Genomic DNA, 19,410 nt, shown 5'->3' with positions numbered 1-19,410 from the left:
GATGTATAAATCTCAATTTTAAAAAATGACCCTTATGACTGGTTTTGTGGTCCAGGGTCACAAATAATTGTGTGTTTAGGATGCTTAATAGCTATCAAATTAGCCTCAGAAAGACAAAGAAGAGACATCATGTTATGAAACACACTGCATAATTTGATATGTGCTGGAAATGTTGAGGTTTTTCAGGGGGAAAAGGTGAACGTGTCCCCTACAGGACCTCAGAAATGCACCTGTTGCTAAAAAAACCCCATCCCTGACCGCACGGCGGCGAAGCGGCCGCCTGCTGCTCTCCGGCGACTGGAAATAAAACTGCGTCCTGCGGGAGAAGTTGGTAGAAACAGCGAGCATCGCGCTTTGGACTATTCCGAAAGCCAACATTTCGCATTCCTGTTTTCATATCAGCTGCAAAGACGCGGACCGCGGACACAAAAACGGGTGAGTGACCTTGAGTATTTCGAGAGCCTGTTTTTGCTCGTATGATGCTTGAGGAAATGTGTTTTGGCATCAGCATGTCCCAGCAAAAGTTGATCGGGGGTGCGAGAACCACAACATCCACCTGCTTGCAATAACGCTTTAATCACAAATACTTCAGATTCAGTGAATTCATGTATATCGATGTGTTCAAAATCGGACCGACACTAACTCTGATCATAATCACGTGCAAAGGATCCCAATGCAAAAATAACACGAGACTGTGTTTTAAAATAAAGTTGTTTTGTTAGGCAAATATGGATCATATGCTTATTCTAGCTTGAATGCTACATTTGGCGGTGCACACTGTTGATGTGTAGCGGCTCTGCTATGTAACGTCACTCTCGAAGGATGAATAAAGCACCGCTGATCTTAAATTGCAGTTGATGTTGCAAGGTTTCCGCGCGCATTCCACCGATCGTCACCTTGGCAACAGTTCGAATCGTTTATTCGAGTCTGGCTTTTTCAATGAATCGATTGAATCGGTTCACAAAACCACTAAAAAAGGATTGTTTGTTTTAGTACATATATTAAAAACCATTGGCACCAGTGGTCTGTAGGCTTATGATGCTTTAGGGGAAACTCAGCCCTTAACCAGTTGATGACGATTTTAAGTTGGGCAGTTTCAAAGACTAACCACAAGTTTCTGGGGGGCGCTACTGTAAAAAAGAATGTGGGTGCAACTTCCGGTGAGGCGGCGGACGTAGTATACCAATGGTATTTTGTGTGCTAAAGCGAAGAGGCTCAGTGTTTTTAGACCATTGTTTACTTTGTAAAGATGCACACCTTTATGAAAGATGTCATTACGTTCTTATGGACAAGGTATGCTTTTCGAATTTGTTCCCACATCATTAGCAAGTTTGGATCACTAAATCTTGAATGATCGACTGTCAGCTAGTGAAATGACATTTGAACCAAGACTTAAGAGCTTGTGTTAAAGGGCATATGCCAGATGAAGCCTTAATTCGAGGCTTGTTAACGTGGAAATCCCTTTCGTAGAAGCCTCACTTTCTGTCCAGTCATGTGCGCGATTCACTTTGCGTGTCCTAATGTTCGACCCCCAGATCTTACTTTGCGAGCACATTTTCATTGGGACCTATTTAATAATTACATTTTTAAATACCCAGTCATATGAAAAATACAAATTATTTCAGAAAAAATAAATATATGTCGTATGCAATTAATATATGTGTACATTATTCTTTTATTACATCATATTAATAGTCGTACTGGCATTTAATGGCACTATTCAATGGGTAAATTAATTTATCAGAGACAGCTAGAAAATCAACAAACAAACACACACGTTTAAGCTTTTATTTGTGCATATAACATGGATCGATCTATGGAAATTGTGGTGAATGCTTCTTCCGACGGAGCTTTAGTCTTTTGGCTGCTTTATTTTTTACACTCTCGAAGCTTTGAATCTTTTACCGAAACAGTCAGAGGAAAGTCTAGGTGCTTCACGAGGCTTCATTTGCCCGTCACTCCTGTCAACTGTTGAATGAATGAGTGTCAAGTCCTGCTTGTTTACTTTGAAGTGGAAGACGATCCCACTTTTGACGCAAGGCCTCATGGGGCGTAGGAAACTTGTGGATAGTTTTGAATGGAAAAAGATGCAACGCTCATGGCCGCGAAGCCCCGCCTTCTTGATGAAAGAGCCAATCGTTGACTAGTAAAGTCAGCGCGTCACTGCCTTAAAGGGACTTTCACAAATCGGAATAAATTTGTTCGAGCAATTCGTGAATCAACTCACCTTAACGCTTTTCCAATGACACTTCCTGTAACCTAATTCTCAAACCGTTCTTCACGTTGTCATCAGGAAAGTAAATGATGTTACTATCAAAATAGAAGAAATGTTACTAATAAAACGAATTAGAAAAATAAATTTATGACTATATAACGGGTTTATCAACACACTAAAACTATATGGCTTTATTGCAACTTAGGACTAAACATGTAAAATAGCCATGCTCGGATGCTACAAGCCACATAATAAATTTCTGAATATGAACCGAATCTTTGATTCGAACTGTTCAAAACAAGTTGTTAGGGGTGGGAATCTTTATGTAGCCTACCTGATGATCCGATTTAAATCGATTTTTAGGGTCATGATTCGATTTAAATATCAATTCACGATTTTTCGATTTTTAATCACGATTCACAGTTTTCATCACATTTTTTGTGCACAATGGACATCAAATGCACCAGTGTTTTGATACTAACAGTGCCGATCCAGGACTTCAGGGGGCCCAATGCAAAACTAATATATAAGAAATATATTTCAGTGCTTTCTCTCACAATTGTATTGTTGGGCAATTATTTAATATACAAATTGCAAGTTTCAGGGAACCATTATTAATATGCTCACTTTTTACTTTCACTTTCGAGATTTGCAATCAGACATACTCTGTGTATATTACCGAGCGGCAGAACTTACTCTGTTTATGTGGTAAGTGAAATTTTATGTAATGTAATGTAACAGGTAACCGCTAGCAGGCAACTAAACATATGTCCCTTTTGTGGCTCCGTAGAACGCGTTTTCGTTTTCCATGCCTTTGTGAATACAGGTTCGGGCACATCCCTACTTCCCATAATAACAAAAGATCAATAATTACTTTTAATAATTACTTACTTTTAATTTTTTTCCTTAATAACAGTGGAAGCTTAAAATACGTCGTCATGTTTGTTCATAAAGGTAAGAGTAATACATCATGCGCAACTGCAGAGGGTCTACTTTTATTTGTGTAAACTGTCAATATCAACAAAACGTTGTGCTTTTGTAAAATAAAGAAAACAAACAGGAAGCGCTTTTTGCCGTCTCGGTCTTGAACGGCAGCACTTCACAAAAATGAACTGAAACTTAGTGAATATTTGCCACATAGACATGATAAATATATCCAAAGAAAGCTTTAAATTACTGTAACGAAATAATTCAAACCGAAAACAAAAACTCTTTTATTATGTAATGTTTAAAGATGCATTTCTTTAATAGATAATTCAAATATCTTCTTACTACAAAGCTTATTGTGATTATTGGGTGCGACAAATAATGAATGGACTAGAAAACATTAAATATTATTTTCAAATACCTAATTTTTTTTCTTCCAAATTTACCTGCAGTGCTCATGTAGCCATAGAGGATGTTGAGTTGTGCATGTTTGCTTGGAATGACATATTTTCCCATATCTGTTCCCATGTCAAAGCTGGAACTTGTCTGTTTAGCCATGGTAGTTGTGTGGATGTGTATGCAAGAAAGGCCATTCCAAGGAGTGTATGTGAGTATCTGCACTTCATGTGTAAGCTTCCAGCATTGTTCCTGTCATCCAGTCCTGCACAGCAGCTGCAGCACTGCAGGCCATAAATAATGCAACATCTCTCCAAGCTGTTCATGCTGATTCCTTCATGAGCATGTTTAGCAAATTATGATGTTCTTCTTGTTTTTTTTTTTTTTTGTGGAGTTCAGAGCATGTCTTTCTGACACTTTTCGGCAGCATCTGCATAATGAGAGAATGTAAATGCAAACATTGCTCGCATACCAGCGTGTGTGACCCACTTTGCAACAAAAATCTGTGAAAGGATAAAAATCAACATGGCTGTTCATTTTGCACAGAAATAAGAAATTATATTTTGACAAAAAATAATGTCAAAAGGCCTATTGTAATTTTTTTAAACATTATCCTAATTTAACTCGTTACTGTACTGTGATCCAGTTATAGCCAGTTATTGTATTTTTGTTTTTACATTAGATGTATTGCCTTTAGTTAATGCTTTTGTATTTTTATTTGGAAAAAAAAAAAAATCACAGGGAAATAAGAAATCATAATTGCAGAATCTAGGCATAAAAATGGAATTTGGCAAATATCGGATGAGTAGTTTAATAGGAATGCTGAACACTTAATTAAATTGTTAATATTAAACCACAAAAAGAAATTATAAGATAAGCTTGTTCTGCGTGTCTCTATATCTTGGTTAAACTTGGAAAAATTATGACAGAAATATATTACTATTATACAGTTGAATGCACATTTCAAAGTAATAATAACAATAATTATACAGCTATTAAGCTATAAAAATTAAGAAATATCACACATTTTTCATTAATGTTTTTATTTTAAGAGTACGCCTCAGTTGCAGCACTTTGCCAAAAAAAAAAGAAAGGAATTGCTCAAATTTCATTTGATGACTTAAATGATTAATTCAGTTGTTTTATGCATTTATTTTATCAGCACCATTTTTTTTTTTATAAAGAATTTGTATTAAATCATAAAACACAGAATTCAGACAACAGTGAATTTCTGGAAACAACAACAACAAAATAAATTAAAAAATAGTAAATTAAATGGAATTTTGGAAGAAATGAAATGAATTCCTTAGTGGCCTATATAGACTATTAGTCAAAAGTTTTGGACAGTAAAATTTACAGCAAAAACAATAAAAAAAAATTATATATATATATATATATATATATATATTTATATATTTAAAATAACTGTTTTCTATTTTAATATATTTTAAAATGTAATTTATTCCTGTGATTTCAAAGATGAATTATTAGCATCATAATTCCAGTCACATGATCCTTCAGAAATCATTTTAATATTCTGATTTGCTGCTCAAAAACATTTGATTTCTGAAGGATCATGTGACACTAAAGACTGAGTAATGATGCTGAAGATTCAGCTTTGATCACAGGAATAAATTATATTTTAAAACATATCCAAATAGAAAGCAGTTATTTTAAATAGTAAAAATATTTCATAATATTACTGCTTTTGCTGTATTTTGGATCAAATAAATGCAGGCTTGGTGAGAAGAAGAGACTTCTTCAAAAAAACATTAAAAATCTTACTATTTCAAAACTTTTGACTGGTAGTGTATATATTACTAGTTAACACAGTATCTTATATTTTACTTTAATCCTCACCCTCTTTTCATCAAACAAATCTAGCTCAACAAATACAACATAAGCAGTTTGGACAGCCTCGGCTACAGTTCTGCTCCAGATATCTGACCTTGAGGGGTATCATTTCAAGGACGTTTATCTGGCGGCCTGCATTGTTTTGATTGTGATGGTGAAGGAATGTATGAATGGGCACTTTGCTCCCACCCTCATCCCTGACACACAAAGCCTCTCTTTGACCGTGAGCCTGGAGGAAACCCACTCCCACCCTGTCTGGGACGGCACACACAAACCGTGTGTTGTGAACAGACTCTGTGTAGGGAAGAACGGGATGGAGAGAGGCCGGGTGAACAGGTATAAAGGGATGATCATAAGGATGTTCTTCTGTCTGCTCTCGGCAGCCTAAGCATCTCCATTAGGGGCTGTGATCACTGCAGTAGAGGAGGGGGGCAAGGATACAAAAGACTCAGTGTTAGTCAGTCTCCCCTTAAAAAAAGACTGGTTACGTTCAGTTAGTGATCCTTAAAAAGGTCAAGCTCTCAAGCAGTCCATGGTCATTAACATGACATGCGCTGCCTTTCTACATTCACTAAAGGTAATTTCCTTAGGGCTGCGCTGAGTGGTTGTTAACTTAGGAAGTTGCTAGCTGGTAGTTAGGGGTCATACAGATAGATAGTATATAGATAAACATACATCATACATATATTTTTTTACTCTCTGCAAATATCTGTATACATTGGATTGATTTGAATAAACTGAATGTACATGAAGTGTGCACCAAACATACATTCCTGTAGAAAAAGTACTGGACTGGGACTCTGTATGAGCAGATACTCAATATACAGTGACTCAAATCGAATCGGTGCATATAAAACCTGATCAGGACATTCCTACTAAATATTTTCAGTTGCACCATTAAACGTAGTTTAATTAAACGTACCAGATTTTTTGAACATTGAGATATGCAAACAAACAGTCATTTTTATAGTCTGGGGAATTGACTTTTGGGAAGTACTTACAGTTGCCTACTTTCAGGCTTTGGTGCACCTTTTCTGTTAAATCTTTTTTTTTTTTTTTTTTTTTTTTTTTTACAGATCTCATTGCTTTAAATTACAGGCTATCCATCTGTCTATCTATTATATTAAATGAGCCATAAAAGCGTAATGTATCAAATGTAATTTTCATAAACAATAAAATTACAATATTCAAACTTTTTACATTTTTAACAAAAATAATTTGGTCTAAAGTTTAAAGTCCCTCTGTAGTCAAAATTTTTATCCCTTAAAGGGGTCATCGGATGCAAAGTTTACTTTTACATGTTGTTTGAACATTAATGTGTGTTGGCAGTGTATGTACAAATCTACCCTATAATGATAAAAATCCATGACGTGGTTTTTAATTAATCTGTAAAAATAATATGCCCTTTTTCAAATCGAGCCAATCTCAGATGCCTGTCGGTGTGGCGTCGCCCCCATGATAGTTGATTGACACGAGTGTCTTACCTCAGACCCGCCCTAAATCAGCTGTAACAGTCCGAGCTTCATTGTTTCGATGCCGGAGCAGGGATTTAAGTTAGACAAGAATATCTCAGATTGAGCGATTGAGGTGTTGTGTTGCTGGATGTAATAATGAACATAGTGGTCGTCATTTACTCCCGACATCTGAGCCGCTGAAGATGCAGTGGATTACGTTTTTTGAAATGAAATATTTAAATGTTTCTTCTTGTGAAAATAATTTTCTCATGCCTTAAAACAGCTTGAATGTAACTCTACCCCCCTTGCCTCATTTACTATACGCGGATCATGAATATGCAAATTAGCCCCGCACCCACGCATCCACTAACTGAACTGTAGTAAACTTGATATAATGGCGAAACACGGATAATGACTAATAAAACTATGTTTTTATTAGCAGACAACTACAGTGGATAGTGTAACATTTGTTAAAGTTACTTACTTGACGATGTTGTGCCTTCAAAATGCCTTGAAAGCTCCAATGCAGCCTATAGCACATGGGAGTAAAGTGCAGACGCAGTGCGGGAGAGGTGCGTCTGACTCCGGGCTGCTTCCACACTGTTGCCGCGGGTTATTTTTCAAGTTAGCGGTTGTGCTCTATTTAGTACTGTATATATGCTCTATTAAATGCTCTATTTAATATTTGGTTTTGTACTGATAATTCTATTGGTATGTTTTGCATGCTAATGATAGGAATCTAAACTTCCATAACACACACACACACACACATGGGCCAAAGTCAGAGTTGGAAACATCTTGAAAAAAATGTATTTTCCAAAACAAAACAAACAGTATGTATGCAAATTGTATAATATCCAAGTTACACATTTCTAGTAATTGTGTAGATAATTCTCATATTGTATGTTCAGAAAGTTTTGGAATATTTTTCCTCTCCCCAAAATATTCACTACCGAAACACAGTAATATATCATGTAATTAGAAGGATTATATTGACCTATTAAGATTTTGCTTACATCTGCATTGTAAATATATATTAAAATATTATTATTGTACATATATATATATTAAATCAATAACAATTGCAATTTCACCAGTATTTCAAATGTGATTTAGGAGATTTGTTGTATTTTAGGTCCAATTTTTTTTGTAAAAGGCAAAAAGTTGATCATACTGATTTTTAAAGTTAAGCATTCATTAGTTTGAATATACATTAAACCAAATAACATCTTAGTTGATAATTCAATATACTTTATTTTTGAGAAAACATCCCATGTTTTGGTCGTGACAGCACATTTTCGGTAGTGACAGTAATGCTTTGGTAGTGACCAAATCACATTACTGAATTTTAACTCACATTCTTAAACACTACTAAAACATACAAAAACACTAAAGTTGAGTTTTAGGGGTTAGCGTTCTCCTCCCAATTGAAAAGGCCCAAAAAATGGTGGTTTTATATATATTAAGCTTACTAATATTTAAAAAATTATGGGTTTCAATAGATAATAGAAGGATCTTAGTAAACATCTAAGATTTGAATCCTTAAATCCTTTTTTTTTTTTTTTGTTTGGTTGTGGGACAGCAGTTTTTTTTATATGTCAGGCTTTACAGGGTTAAAAAAGTACATAAGTCAGCTGTTGTGCACCGGCCTGAACAGCCATGTGTGGAGGTGCTTTGCTTTTCCTTCAAGCACTTTGCATGTGTTGGCATTGTATCATAGTGCATGCATGTGTGCATTGAAGCGTGTGCGTGCCAGTATGTTTTTAAAGACTGCATTCCTGAGATTGCTGAGCTGTAACCTTGAGATTAATTGTAACTGGATTGTGACTGGGTGATTGTTTAAGAGACCAGACCCAGTGACCTACTTTCTGTCCAACACATACAGACCTTTCCAGTTACAAATTAGGGTGTCATCAGGTGTTTGTGCATTCACACTAGTTTTGGATTTTTTTTTATAGTTTTTGCTTTTAAAGGATTAGTTCACTTCCAGAACAAAAATGTACAGATAATGTACTCACCCCGTTGTCATCTAAGATGTTCATGTCTTTCTTTCTTCAGTCGTAAAGAAATTATGTTTTTTGAGGAAAACATTTCAGGATTTCTCTCCATATAGTGAACTTCTATGGTGCCCATGAGTTTGAACTTCCAAAATGCAGTTTAAATTCAGCTTCAAATGTCTCTAAATGATTCCAGCTGAGGAACAAGGGTCTTATCTAGTGTAATGATCATTTTCTAAAAATAAATTACAATTGATATACATTTTACCCTCAAATGCTCGTCTTGTCTTGCTCTGCAAGAACTGTTAGGGTACGTCTAAAAATTCTCATCTCATTTTCTCCTCCAACTTCAAAATCGTCCAACATCGCTGTTTTGTTAAGGGTGTTTGATCTTCTTTGCATGTTTACTTTGTAAACTCTGGGTTGGTACTTCTGCAGTGATTTAGGACAATTTTGAAGTTGTAGGAGAAAATGAAATGGGAGTTTTTAGACGTGCCCTAACTGTCATCACTGGACACAGAGTTTACACAGAGTTAGATCAGACAAGCGTTTGAGGCTAAAAAGCATATAAATTGTAATTAAAAAAAATAATAATAACTGATCGTTTCGCTAGATAAGACCCTTTTTCCTCGGCTGGGATCATTTAGAGTCATTTGAAGCTGCATTTAAACTACGTTTTGGAAGTTCAAATTTGGGGGCACCATATCAGTCCATTATAAGGAGAAAAATCCTGAAATATTTTCCTCAAAAAACACAATTTCTTTACGGCTGAAGAAGGAAAGACATGAACATTTTGGATGACAAGTGGGTGAGTATATTATCTGTAAATTTTTGTTCTGGAAGTGAACTAATCCTTTAAAGCAATCTGATAAACCATTCATTAAAGACATATCAAAGCCATTGAAAGATTAAAGGCCAGTTAACTGTAACTATATTAGCATCCACACCACGCTGCAATTTTTTTGTCTACTGTTGTAAATGCAGAAATTTGGGTGGATTGTTTTAAAATAAATAAAACATGAAATAAATACTTTTTTTTTTAATTCAGCTGATTAAGTGTGCTTTTTGCTTATTAAAATTAAATTATAAAGCAGATCGTTCCGGTCCTTGATTCTGATTGGTTGAGCCACGTTCAGAGCTGTTGTTAATTACTCTACAAACATACACCTTTGTTTACGTCTGTATGTCGCTCGGCAACCACTTTGTTGCAACCACAACTGTTTACAGTTGTTATTAATATCATTAAACTTTGTTTGCCCTGTTTTATTTTGTGAAACCTTACTACGTATGGAATAACCGTTTTATAAAAGCAATAAGTCGTGCCTAACAACGCCCCTTAGCTGTTATAAATTCACTGTAAACCACGGCTTCTTGGGGCTTATTTATTAAACAATTAAAACAGAAAATCAGAATTTGGGGAAAAATATAAAACCTACTTCACAGGGCCCTAAAATGCTATTTTTGTTACTTTGTTTTAAATTAATTGTTGTTAAATTCTGTAAGTTTAACGATTTCAAGTAATTAAAGATTCTTGTTGATTACCAAATTTTAACCATTAAAATAAAATTCTGAAGAATTATATATATATATAAAAAAAAGGAATTCATAGGGTTCTAGTAATATGTGTCTGTTGTCACGTTTTTACTCTAGCATTTATGAAATGAGACATGAACAGGTGGATTAAAGTTTTTTTTGTTTGAGGAATTGGACAAGCACAATCAATAGAGGCTGACAGAACAGGAGCCTGTTGTGCTGGCTCAGATGAAGTCATTGGGATTGTGTTTGATTATTAGTGGTTCGGTCAGACCTCCGAAGGGTCCGTGAGCGTTCTTGCTGTGGTATCCTAGCGATGCTCAGCTCTGGAATGCGAGGGCGGGCTGTGAAGTGCAGCTGTGTTGTCGCCTCCTCAGCGACTCTGACATACCATTGGCTGCCTGCCTCATAAAGCTTTCTGATTGGCAGGACCTCTGATCCGTTTGGATCACTGACTGATGATAGAACAAACAAGAGGCCCAAGACAGGGATCTTTCTTTAGAAAGTTTTATTTTGTATTGCCAGATTGCTGTTCGTTGCTGAGCTTTGCCGGTTTTCTGGCAACCGAAAATTCTGAATCCTGCTGCTTCATGCAAGAGATAGCCGTTAAGGAAAGCTGCTAAGGTTTCGTAACTTTTAGCCAATGACCGATCCATCTTCGTGACAGAAGTAAAATGACTGAACACATCCGCTCTTGCGGTGATCCATGTGTGCATGTTCAAGAGTTTGTGACTGCGAGTGTGACATTTTACACTCTTTAATGAATGATGGAGTCTGGCAGGTACGGGTTTAACACATTACAGATTAACAGAGGTCTAGCTTTACTCCGAGGAAAACACTGCCAGAATTGTTTTCTGAGAAAATTTTACTAACAGGAAGTCTGACAGCCTGGAATTCCATCCAGGTTCACTTTAGAGGCATATTTTTATGCATATACTGAATATTATAAAGGAATAGTGAAAATAAGAATCCTGGCTATATTTGATCACCTTGTTTATTTACGCTACCAGTTTTTGAACAGATTTTTGAAAAGTTTTAATGTTTTTAAAGAAGTGTCTTGTGCTCACCAAGCCTGCATTTATTTGATCTAAAATACAGCAAAATCAGTAATACTGTGAAATATTTTTACTATTTAAAATAACTGTTTTATATTCAAATATATTTTCAAATGTATTAAATAGGATGAATTTTTAACAAGCTGAATTTAGTCACATGATCCTTCAGAAATCAGTCTAATATTCTGATTTGCTGCTCAAAAAACATTTATTATTATTATTATTATTATTATTATTATTATTATTATGTTGAAAACAGCTGAGTAGAATTTTGGGGGGTTTCTTTGATAAATTGAAAGTTCAGAAAGTTCTGAAATATTCTGTAATATTATAAATGTCTTTGTTATCAATTTAAGCATCCTTGCTAAATAAAAGTATTCATTTCTATAATAAAAAAGATAAATGCTGATCTTTGGACCTTTCTATTCCTCAAAGAATCCTGAAAAAAAATCACTCAACTGTTTAAATATTGATAATAATAATAATAATAATAATAAATGTTTCTTGAGCAGCAAATCAGCATATTAGAATGATTTCTGAAGGATCATGTGACACTGAAGACTGGAGTAATGATGCTGAAAATTCAGCTTTGATCACAGAAATAAATTACATTTCAAAATATAATCACATAGAAAGGAGGTCTTTTAAATAGTAAAAATATTTCACAATATCACTGCTTTTGCTGTATTTAGGATCAAATAAATGCAGGCTTGGCGAGCAGAAGAGACTTCTTTAAAAACATTAAAAATCATAAAACTTGTCGAACAAGCGGAGTGATGCAAACAGTCAAAAGTCTTAGTGCTGTTAAACTAAATATTAGTACTCTTGTAGTACTCTAGTACTGTAATTTGCTGAATGCCATTTGTCCAATGTAGGGCGCTATGAAATATGTATTATTATTCCACCCCCATTTAATTTAATTTTTTCTGGATTCTGTTTAAATAGAGTAACGTTTAGTAAAATGTTAGTATTTTTATTTGTGTGGTTTTTTTTTATTATTATTATTATGATATTTTATATATAATTATGTAATTAAATTATATTTATATAAATCTATTTATATTTAAATTATATTTATATATATTTCAATATTTGCTAAAATATACTTCATAAAATTGAATATCTGTGATGTGGATGTTGATGAAAAAATCATTTTAATTATTATTATTTTTGTTTTTTAAGGATATAATTTCAGCTTCATAAGTCTAAGTATATCCCTATAGCCCTTAATAAAAAATGTACAATGCTCAGTAAAGTTTAATTGCATTGATGTCTTTTTCTTCTGTTGTCTCTCACTCCTTCTTTGCCTTCTTGTCTCCTTTTTCCCCTTAATTCATCTTCCTCATAGTTGCCTTTCTTCTCTATCATTTTTCTCTCTCTCTGTCTGCTCTCAGATTGTAGGTGTGAGTCTGATGCATGTGTACCGGGTGCATTTCAGGAGCATGTCAAGTCATCGCAGTATCACGGGGCAGGGGCAGCCTGCTCAAGTCTGAGCCTGTCCCAGAATGCACCAGCTGTTCCGTCTAGTGCTGGGACAGAGAGACCTGTCCCGTGCAGGAGACCTCTTCTCTCTGGATGACAGCGAGATTGAAGACTGTCTGTCCCAAGCCCTGGAGGAAATCAAAGTCATATCCTGTGCCCCAGTGAGTACGCTGATCCCGAAACAGTATATTCATGACACAACATTCTTAAATGAGGTTAAAGAGGTCAATTTATTATTATTTTTTTTTAAAAAAATAGTTTACCTAGAATGTTACTCAATGTTTTTTTCATGCCAAATGTTTATTTTTGTCTAGTTAATACACAGTAAGAAAAAAATCTTTAAAATTTACTGTAAAAAAACGGTAGCTGTGGTTGCCAGAATGTTGCCATAAAACAGTAGCAATGTTTTAGGTTTTACGGTTTTAGCTTAAATTTACGTTTAAATACAGTAATTTCATTAACTGATATAATGTTAATGCACCAACCAGTTAAAGTACTGAAATCTGTTTTGTACCTTTGTAATACACTGATAACCACCAAAACCAGGTGGTGATGAGAGTCACATGATGAACCAAAGCCCATCACAAGCAGATTTTAAATATTAACATATGTGACCCTGGACCGCAAAACCAGTCATAAGTAGCACGGGTATATTTGTAGCAACAGCCAACAATACATTGTATAGGTCAAAATGATCCATTTTCCTTTTATGCCAATTAAATCATTAGGATATTAAGTAAAGATCACGTTCCATGATTGTCACTTAAACTTAATTTTTGATTAGTAATGTGCATTGCTAAGAACTTTATTTGGACAAAATTAAAGGCGATTTTCTTAATATTTAGATTTTTTTGCACACTCAGATTCCAGATTTTCAAATAGTTGTATCTCGGCCAAATATTGTCATATCTTAACAGCCATACATCAGTGGAAAGCTTATTCATTCAGTTTTCAAATGATGTATAAATCTCAATTTCAAAAAATTGACCCTTATGACTGGTTTTGTGGTCCAGGGTCACAAATATAGAAGGTGCACAGTGTCACACAAACACTAAACACCATCATGGTAACACACATGAAACTGAAGTTCTTTTTCAACTTCCAAAAACGGTATACTACCATAAAATTACATGCAATGTCCAATATAGTTCTTCCACCATATATATTAGGGGAACTTATCGTTAACCATTTAACAGGTTTTTACTGGAGCATTTTTACAGTTTTTTTACTGTTAAATTCACAGTCATTTTTACAGTGTTTTTTAATCATAATATGATCACTGTCTTTTTTGCCAAAGTTTGCATTACTCTGTTAAAGGTTCCTGTCATGCCACTTGATTCGTTTTCCATTAAACTGCATTATATTTGTACTGAGTTGTTCTTATTGTACTCATTGATTTCACCTTAGACTAAAATAAACACTGTATCAATTATATGGTTATGCCAGTAGGTGGGAAAAGTTTTTTTTTTTTTTTTTTTTTTAAATGCATTTGTTATTGAATCATTATTTAAGAGATTTGCTAAATTTGCTAATTCACTGATTATGAGTAAATATTTTTAACCTCAGGACGGGACGCCTAAGTTTACTTCACCATGTTACAAATAAATCCTAATCGTTGGAAAGGTCTAAGACTCCTAAATAGATATTTTACCACTGTTTTGTGTTACAAATGATGTAGGAAAAGTAATAGACTAATTTATGACAAGAGTGCACCTCAAAAATCTACATCATAACAGGAGTTCTGACCTTTGTCACAAAAGACTTTCTTCGCTGCCTTTTTCCCTATCACGCTTTAGAAATCATAAGAAATTACATATGACTTGAAAGTTTTTGTTTTTGTTCATGAATTATAAAAATTAAAGTTTTCATGTCTATGTTTAAAAATGGAAGTGACAGTTAAAGGGTTAAATAGACTGCATTAATTAACATTTTATCAGACTCCAGTAAATTTTCTGTTATTTGGTTTGCCTATTCAGAAACATGGAAGAAAATATTACAGCTGTGCAGATCCTGTTGTTTTTTAAACAGAGATTATAGAATTCTCAGAATCTGAACAGTCTAAATCATCACAATAGCTAGAATTCATTGAGCAGTTGTGCCTCTCATAACAGCATTAGCTAAGATTGAGCATGGATCACATAAATCAAGGTGATGTTGATAATCTCTTCCTTCGTCTACGCATCCTAATGTTTGAACATCCTGTCGGTCACGATGAAGAGAATGATATCAACAGGGATGATTTTCCTGGAATTGTTTTTACAGTAGAGTATGAAGACCAGCATGGCCAATTGAAGCATCTAGAAGTGCGCTTACCGCGGTACCTGACTGCATTTAATCAAAATAGAGTATTGCTGCACACGCACAGAGCTCTCAGAGAACTCTTTTTGTATCTCTGGAGACCTGACACCAGTTACAGTCCTTTGGCCTCCATGCTGGCTTGGCATACGGATGTCTGGGGGGTCACTGTGCATGCTGCGGGCGAGTCCTTGACCCTTGGGTTTTATCCCTTGCATGCTAATAACCCACCCGCAGCACATGATGAGATACCTGCGGGTGACGAACATCCTAGACCTTCTCACCAGGACAGCAGAGAGGCCAGAGCTAGAGCATCCAGTGCTCCTGCTGGCCAATGCACTCAGGCTGTGCCAAGGCACAGAGGAAAAAGCAAAAGAAAAAGCAAGACCTCTCAACGCCCAAACACCCAAAGACGGAGGAGTAGATCAGACCCTCTGTCTGATTCGTCACATGATTCCTCTGGGTTTTATGGCCCAAATATCACTGTAACAGGGAACCATTTTTGGTGACATGTTGGCCCTAATGAAAATAAATATACTATATTGTATTTAAAATATATTTATTTCATGATAAGTGCACTACAAATAGAGTGACGTGTCAAACTGAAAAAAAATACACTCTAAATGTAGTTATTTCATGCTTTCATCAAGCACAAACTTAGTGCACTACAAATTAATTTGTGAAATAGTATGCTTTTTTTCCAAATGCATTTGGGGAAGGATGAAGTATATATTCATCTTTAAGAACGTGTACTGGGCAGATTCTTATTTCTGTTTACAATATGTTTAGAACTTGCTAAAAGTGATTTTAAGTCCATATAATTTGTGCTGTGATTGATGGAAAAAAAAACTACTTAAGTATACTTAAGTAAAGTTTAAGTATATTTTTAAGTGTACTTTATGTACTATACTTTTAAGTGTACTATTTCAATACCCCTTGAGACTAAATTGGCCCACTTTCTAGTATATAAAATATACTTTTGAGTATACTTTTAGTATAACAGTAGTAAACTTTGAGTGCACAACTAGTTTACATCTAAATTTGTACTGGAAGTATACTAAACATGAACTTAAAAGTATACTGATAGTTTACTAATTAAATAATTTTTATGCATTTTTAGTACACTTTGAAGTGTAGTCTTAGTAAACTACTAGTTTAGTAGTTTTATACTGCAAGTATACTCGTAAGTTTTTTTAAGTGAACTTTACATCATACTTTAGGTATGTCCCTATTGGTACTAATTTGTGTATAATTTGTTATATGCATATCTGAACATACAAAACATCAAAAGAAAGATCAGGGTATCTGCTTGTAAACAAAAACATTTTATTTGAGCTTCATGCATTATAAACACTTGAATGTGGGTGAGTTTCATAAAATAAAAAAATAAAAAATAAATAACATTTTGAGTGAAAAGCTTAAAGGGGTCATTGGATGCCCATTCTTTAGGGTCTTAATGAAAAGTCTGTAATATACTTTGATTAAAAATTCTCAATGGTTGTGTAAAACAACACCCTTTTTACCTTGTCAAAATCATCTCTGCAAAAATCATCCTGTTCTGGTCGAGGCTGCGTTAAATGTTAATGAGCTCTGCTCGCCCCGCCCCTCTCTTCTCTCTGTGGAGTGACGAGCCTGTTTACTTTAGTCGCATTTAGCTGCGTTTAGCCACTAAACTTGCTAACTATCATGTCATTAGGAAAGGCGATCACAAAGATTCATAAAAAAAACCCTTATACTCACGACTGCTGTAAGTGAAGCTGGATCACAAATGATTCACGTGAACATAGACGGATATATGTACATCCGGAGGCGCATTCCCCTCACAAACAAATGTAATCCACTGCATCTTCAGCGGCTCAGATGTCGGGAGTAAATGACGACCACTATGTTCATTATTACATCCAGCAACACAACACCTCAATCACTCAATCAGAGATATTCTTGTCTAACTTACATCCCTGCTCCGGCATCGAAACAATGGAGGTCTGACTGTTACAGCTGATTTGAGGTAAAATGCTCATGTCAATCAACTATCGTGGGAACTTTTAGTTTCAGTGTGTATTTGACACTGTTTTTTCTCAAATGAAATGGTGAAAAGTTTGTTAAGTGATACTCAAAACAGCTGTGGAGATGAAGTTCATGTCCTCATGTCCTCATGTACTGAGACAGCAGATGTTGAAAACATAGTGAGTGTTACATGTGTTTGAGTTTGTTTCAGACAAAACCTCACCACCTCACCAGAACATGCAGACTTATTATGGACATGCACTGACTGCTGTTGCATTTATTTCTGTTTCTTTTCTGTTGTGTTATCAACATATGAAGAGTTCAGATCCAAAAGCCTCTAAATCCATCTGACGCCTTTCTTTGAAAAACGCATTTTTATCAGGCTCCGATGTATAGGTTTCTACTTAAGTACTGGTACTTCTGATTGCTGATGGCTGAGGCTGGGATTTTAGCGAGTCTGAAGTAAAAGTGTTTGATGGATGTATAATATGTGCATTCACGAGAGTACATTATCTCATTTTTGGCTTTTAGGGGGATTTTCACCTGAACTCTTCATTTATTTTATTGCAATCTTGATATGATATTGCATTGCCAAGCCCTACTATATAACAACACAACAAGCATTTTCCAATATGTAAAATATGGAAAAAATAACATGTTTTCCTTCCTTATTGTCCCTAGCTGATCACACGCCTAGTTGATATTATGCTGTTAAAGTAAAGTTAGAGAGCATATGGCCTGTTCTGCCTGATCACTGACCCTGTCAGCACTGCATATCTGAATAATTTGAATAAGGTGACCCCTCATTTCCACACTTAGTGTATTTTAAATTTAAATGAGTGAACTTCTACAGTAATGTTGTTGTCAGTGAGCGTGATGAAGCCAGTTCCTCTTGCCTCATTGGGCTTCTTTGTTCTGGCTGGCTTTTGTAAACAGATTTGGGCTCATCCAGCGTCTCAGGGGCAGCCTTCTCTCATTCTCTCTTCATCTCGTTCTCTCTTCTCTTGTATTTCTCTCTCCAGGGCCTACTGTGTCCTCCTTTCCACAGTCACTTGCATAACATGATTCTGAACATGCCATGAAAATATTTGCTACCAAACTTTCTAGTTTAAAGATACCTCATGCTTTCAGAAAGCTAAATAAAGCTGTTTGCATGTAAATACTCTGTAGCTCAATTGTCAATAGATGGATGTCAGTCCATAAACCACATGCAATTTATATGATTTATACTGAATGATTGATAAATCTGCCATTTGTGGTCAGACTAAATTGCTTCCATTATAATCAAAGCAGCTTGCAAAGTAAACTGTAATTCTCTCGGTATAAATAGCACAACAGAATTTCTGCAGTTTGATTTCTGCTGTCATGTAATATATGGCACAGATTTCACATGCACCTGATAATTTGCAACCTGTAACAGAGTCTTAAATGCACATCTCCTTCATTCAGTTATGTCATTTGTGATGGTTGCAGGACTACTTGACCAATGACAACGACCAAGCGGTGGTGGAGATCTGCATCACACGCATCACTACAGCCATTAGGGAAACCGGTTCGATTGAGAAGCATGGAGCGGCTCTTGTGTCATTATGGGAGTCTTGTCTCGAGCATAACCTCCAGCCGCAGGGCAAAGATGAAGACACACCCCATGCCAAGATCGCCTCTGACATCACCAGCTGCATCTTGCAGGTAGGAGCAACACTTAAGGGCCAGAGCACACAAATGACCAAGAATGACATTAATAATTATTGATAGGGAGGTAAAAGGCACAATATGTAAGTTTTTGCAGCTAGAGGGCGCATATTCAAAACAAACAAAAAAACAAAGGCGTAGTTTAATGATGCTGTGATTGAATGTGGAATCATGTCTCCATCCCCACAGCCGATGCAATCCGTTGGGACTCGGGCAGAAATCATGTTCATGGATGAGCTAATGTATTAAAGACTTATTAAGGTCACTGTAGTATTAAGCAGGGTGGGGCTGAAAGTTGTGGAAGCGAAACGAGGACACTGGAGCAATTGGTAATGAAATGCAATACACGGCTCAAAAGCAGCGGAGCTTTTGTTATGCCACATTCGAGCACTTCCACTCCTGACGGTTATGTGTATGTGGGAAAAAGCAGCGCTGTTTTATCATCCCTGCTGAAAAGTCCAGCATTGCTGGTCACCAGCATAAGGTATGTTTTGCATGCTAGG

At 35.5% G+C, this 19,410-nt stretch overlaps 1 protein-coding gene across 4 annotated transcripts in view; it reads left to right on the top strand.

Moving 5' to 3' along the window:
• Positions 1 to 291: 291 nt before the first annotated feature.
• Positions 292 to 19,410, top strand: part of veph1 (ventricular zone expressed PH domain-containing 1) — a 124,462-nt gene continuing 105,343 nt past the window's right edge. For 2 of the 4 annotated variants that reach the window (XM_051135281.1, XM_051135285.1), the window contains exons 1-3: positions 292 to 435; positions 12,780 to 13,074; positions 18,689 to 18,904. In XM_051135281.1, coding sequence (XP_050991238.1) covers positions 12,937 to 13,074; positions 18,689 to 18,904 — 354 coding nt within the window. In that variant the 5' untranslated portion in view covers positions 292 to 435; positions 12,780 to 12,936. The remainder of the gene's footprint in view (positions 436 to 12,779; positions 13,075 to 18,688; positions 18,905 to 19,410) is intronic. The other 2 variants (XM_051135283.1, XM_051135282.1) reach the window with 2 other exon arrangements.

Source organism: Labeo rohita, chromosome 18 (genome assembly GCF_022985175.1).
Source record: "Labeo rohita strain BAU-BD-2019 chromosome 18, IGBB_LRoh.1.0, whole genome shotgun sequence".
NCBI classification, from domain to species: Eukaryota; Metazoa; Chordata; class Actinopteri; order Cypriniformes; family Cyprinidae; genus Labeo; species Labeo rohita.
The sequence above is the reverse complement of the archived record's forward strand: the minus strand, read 5'-3'. Positions and strand labels throughout refer to the sequence as shown.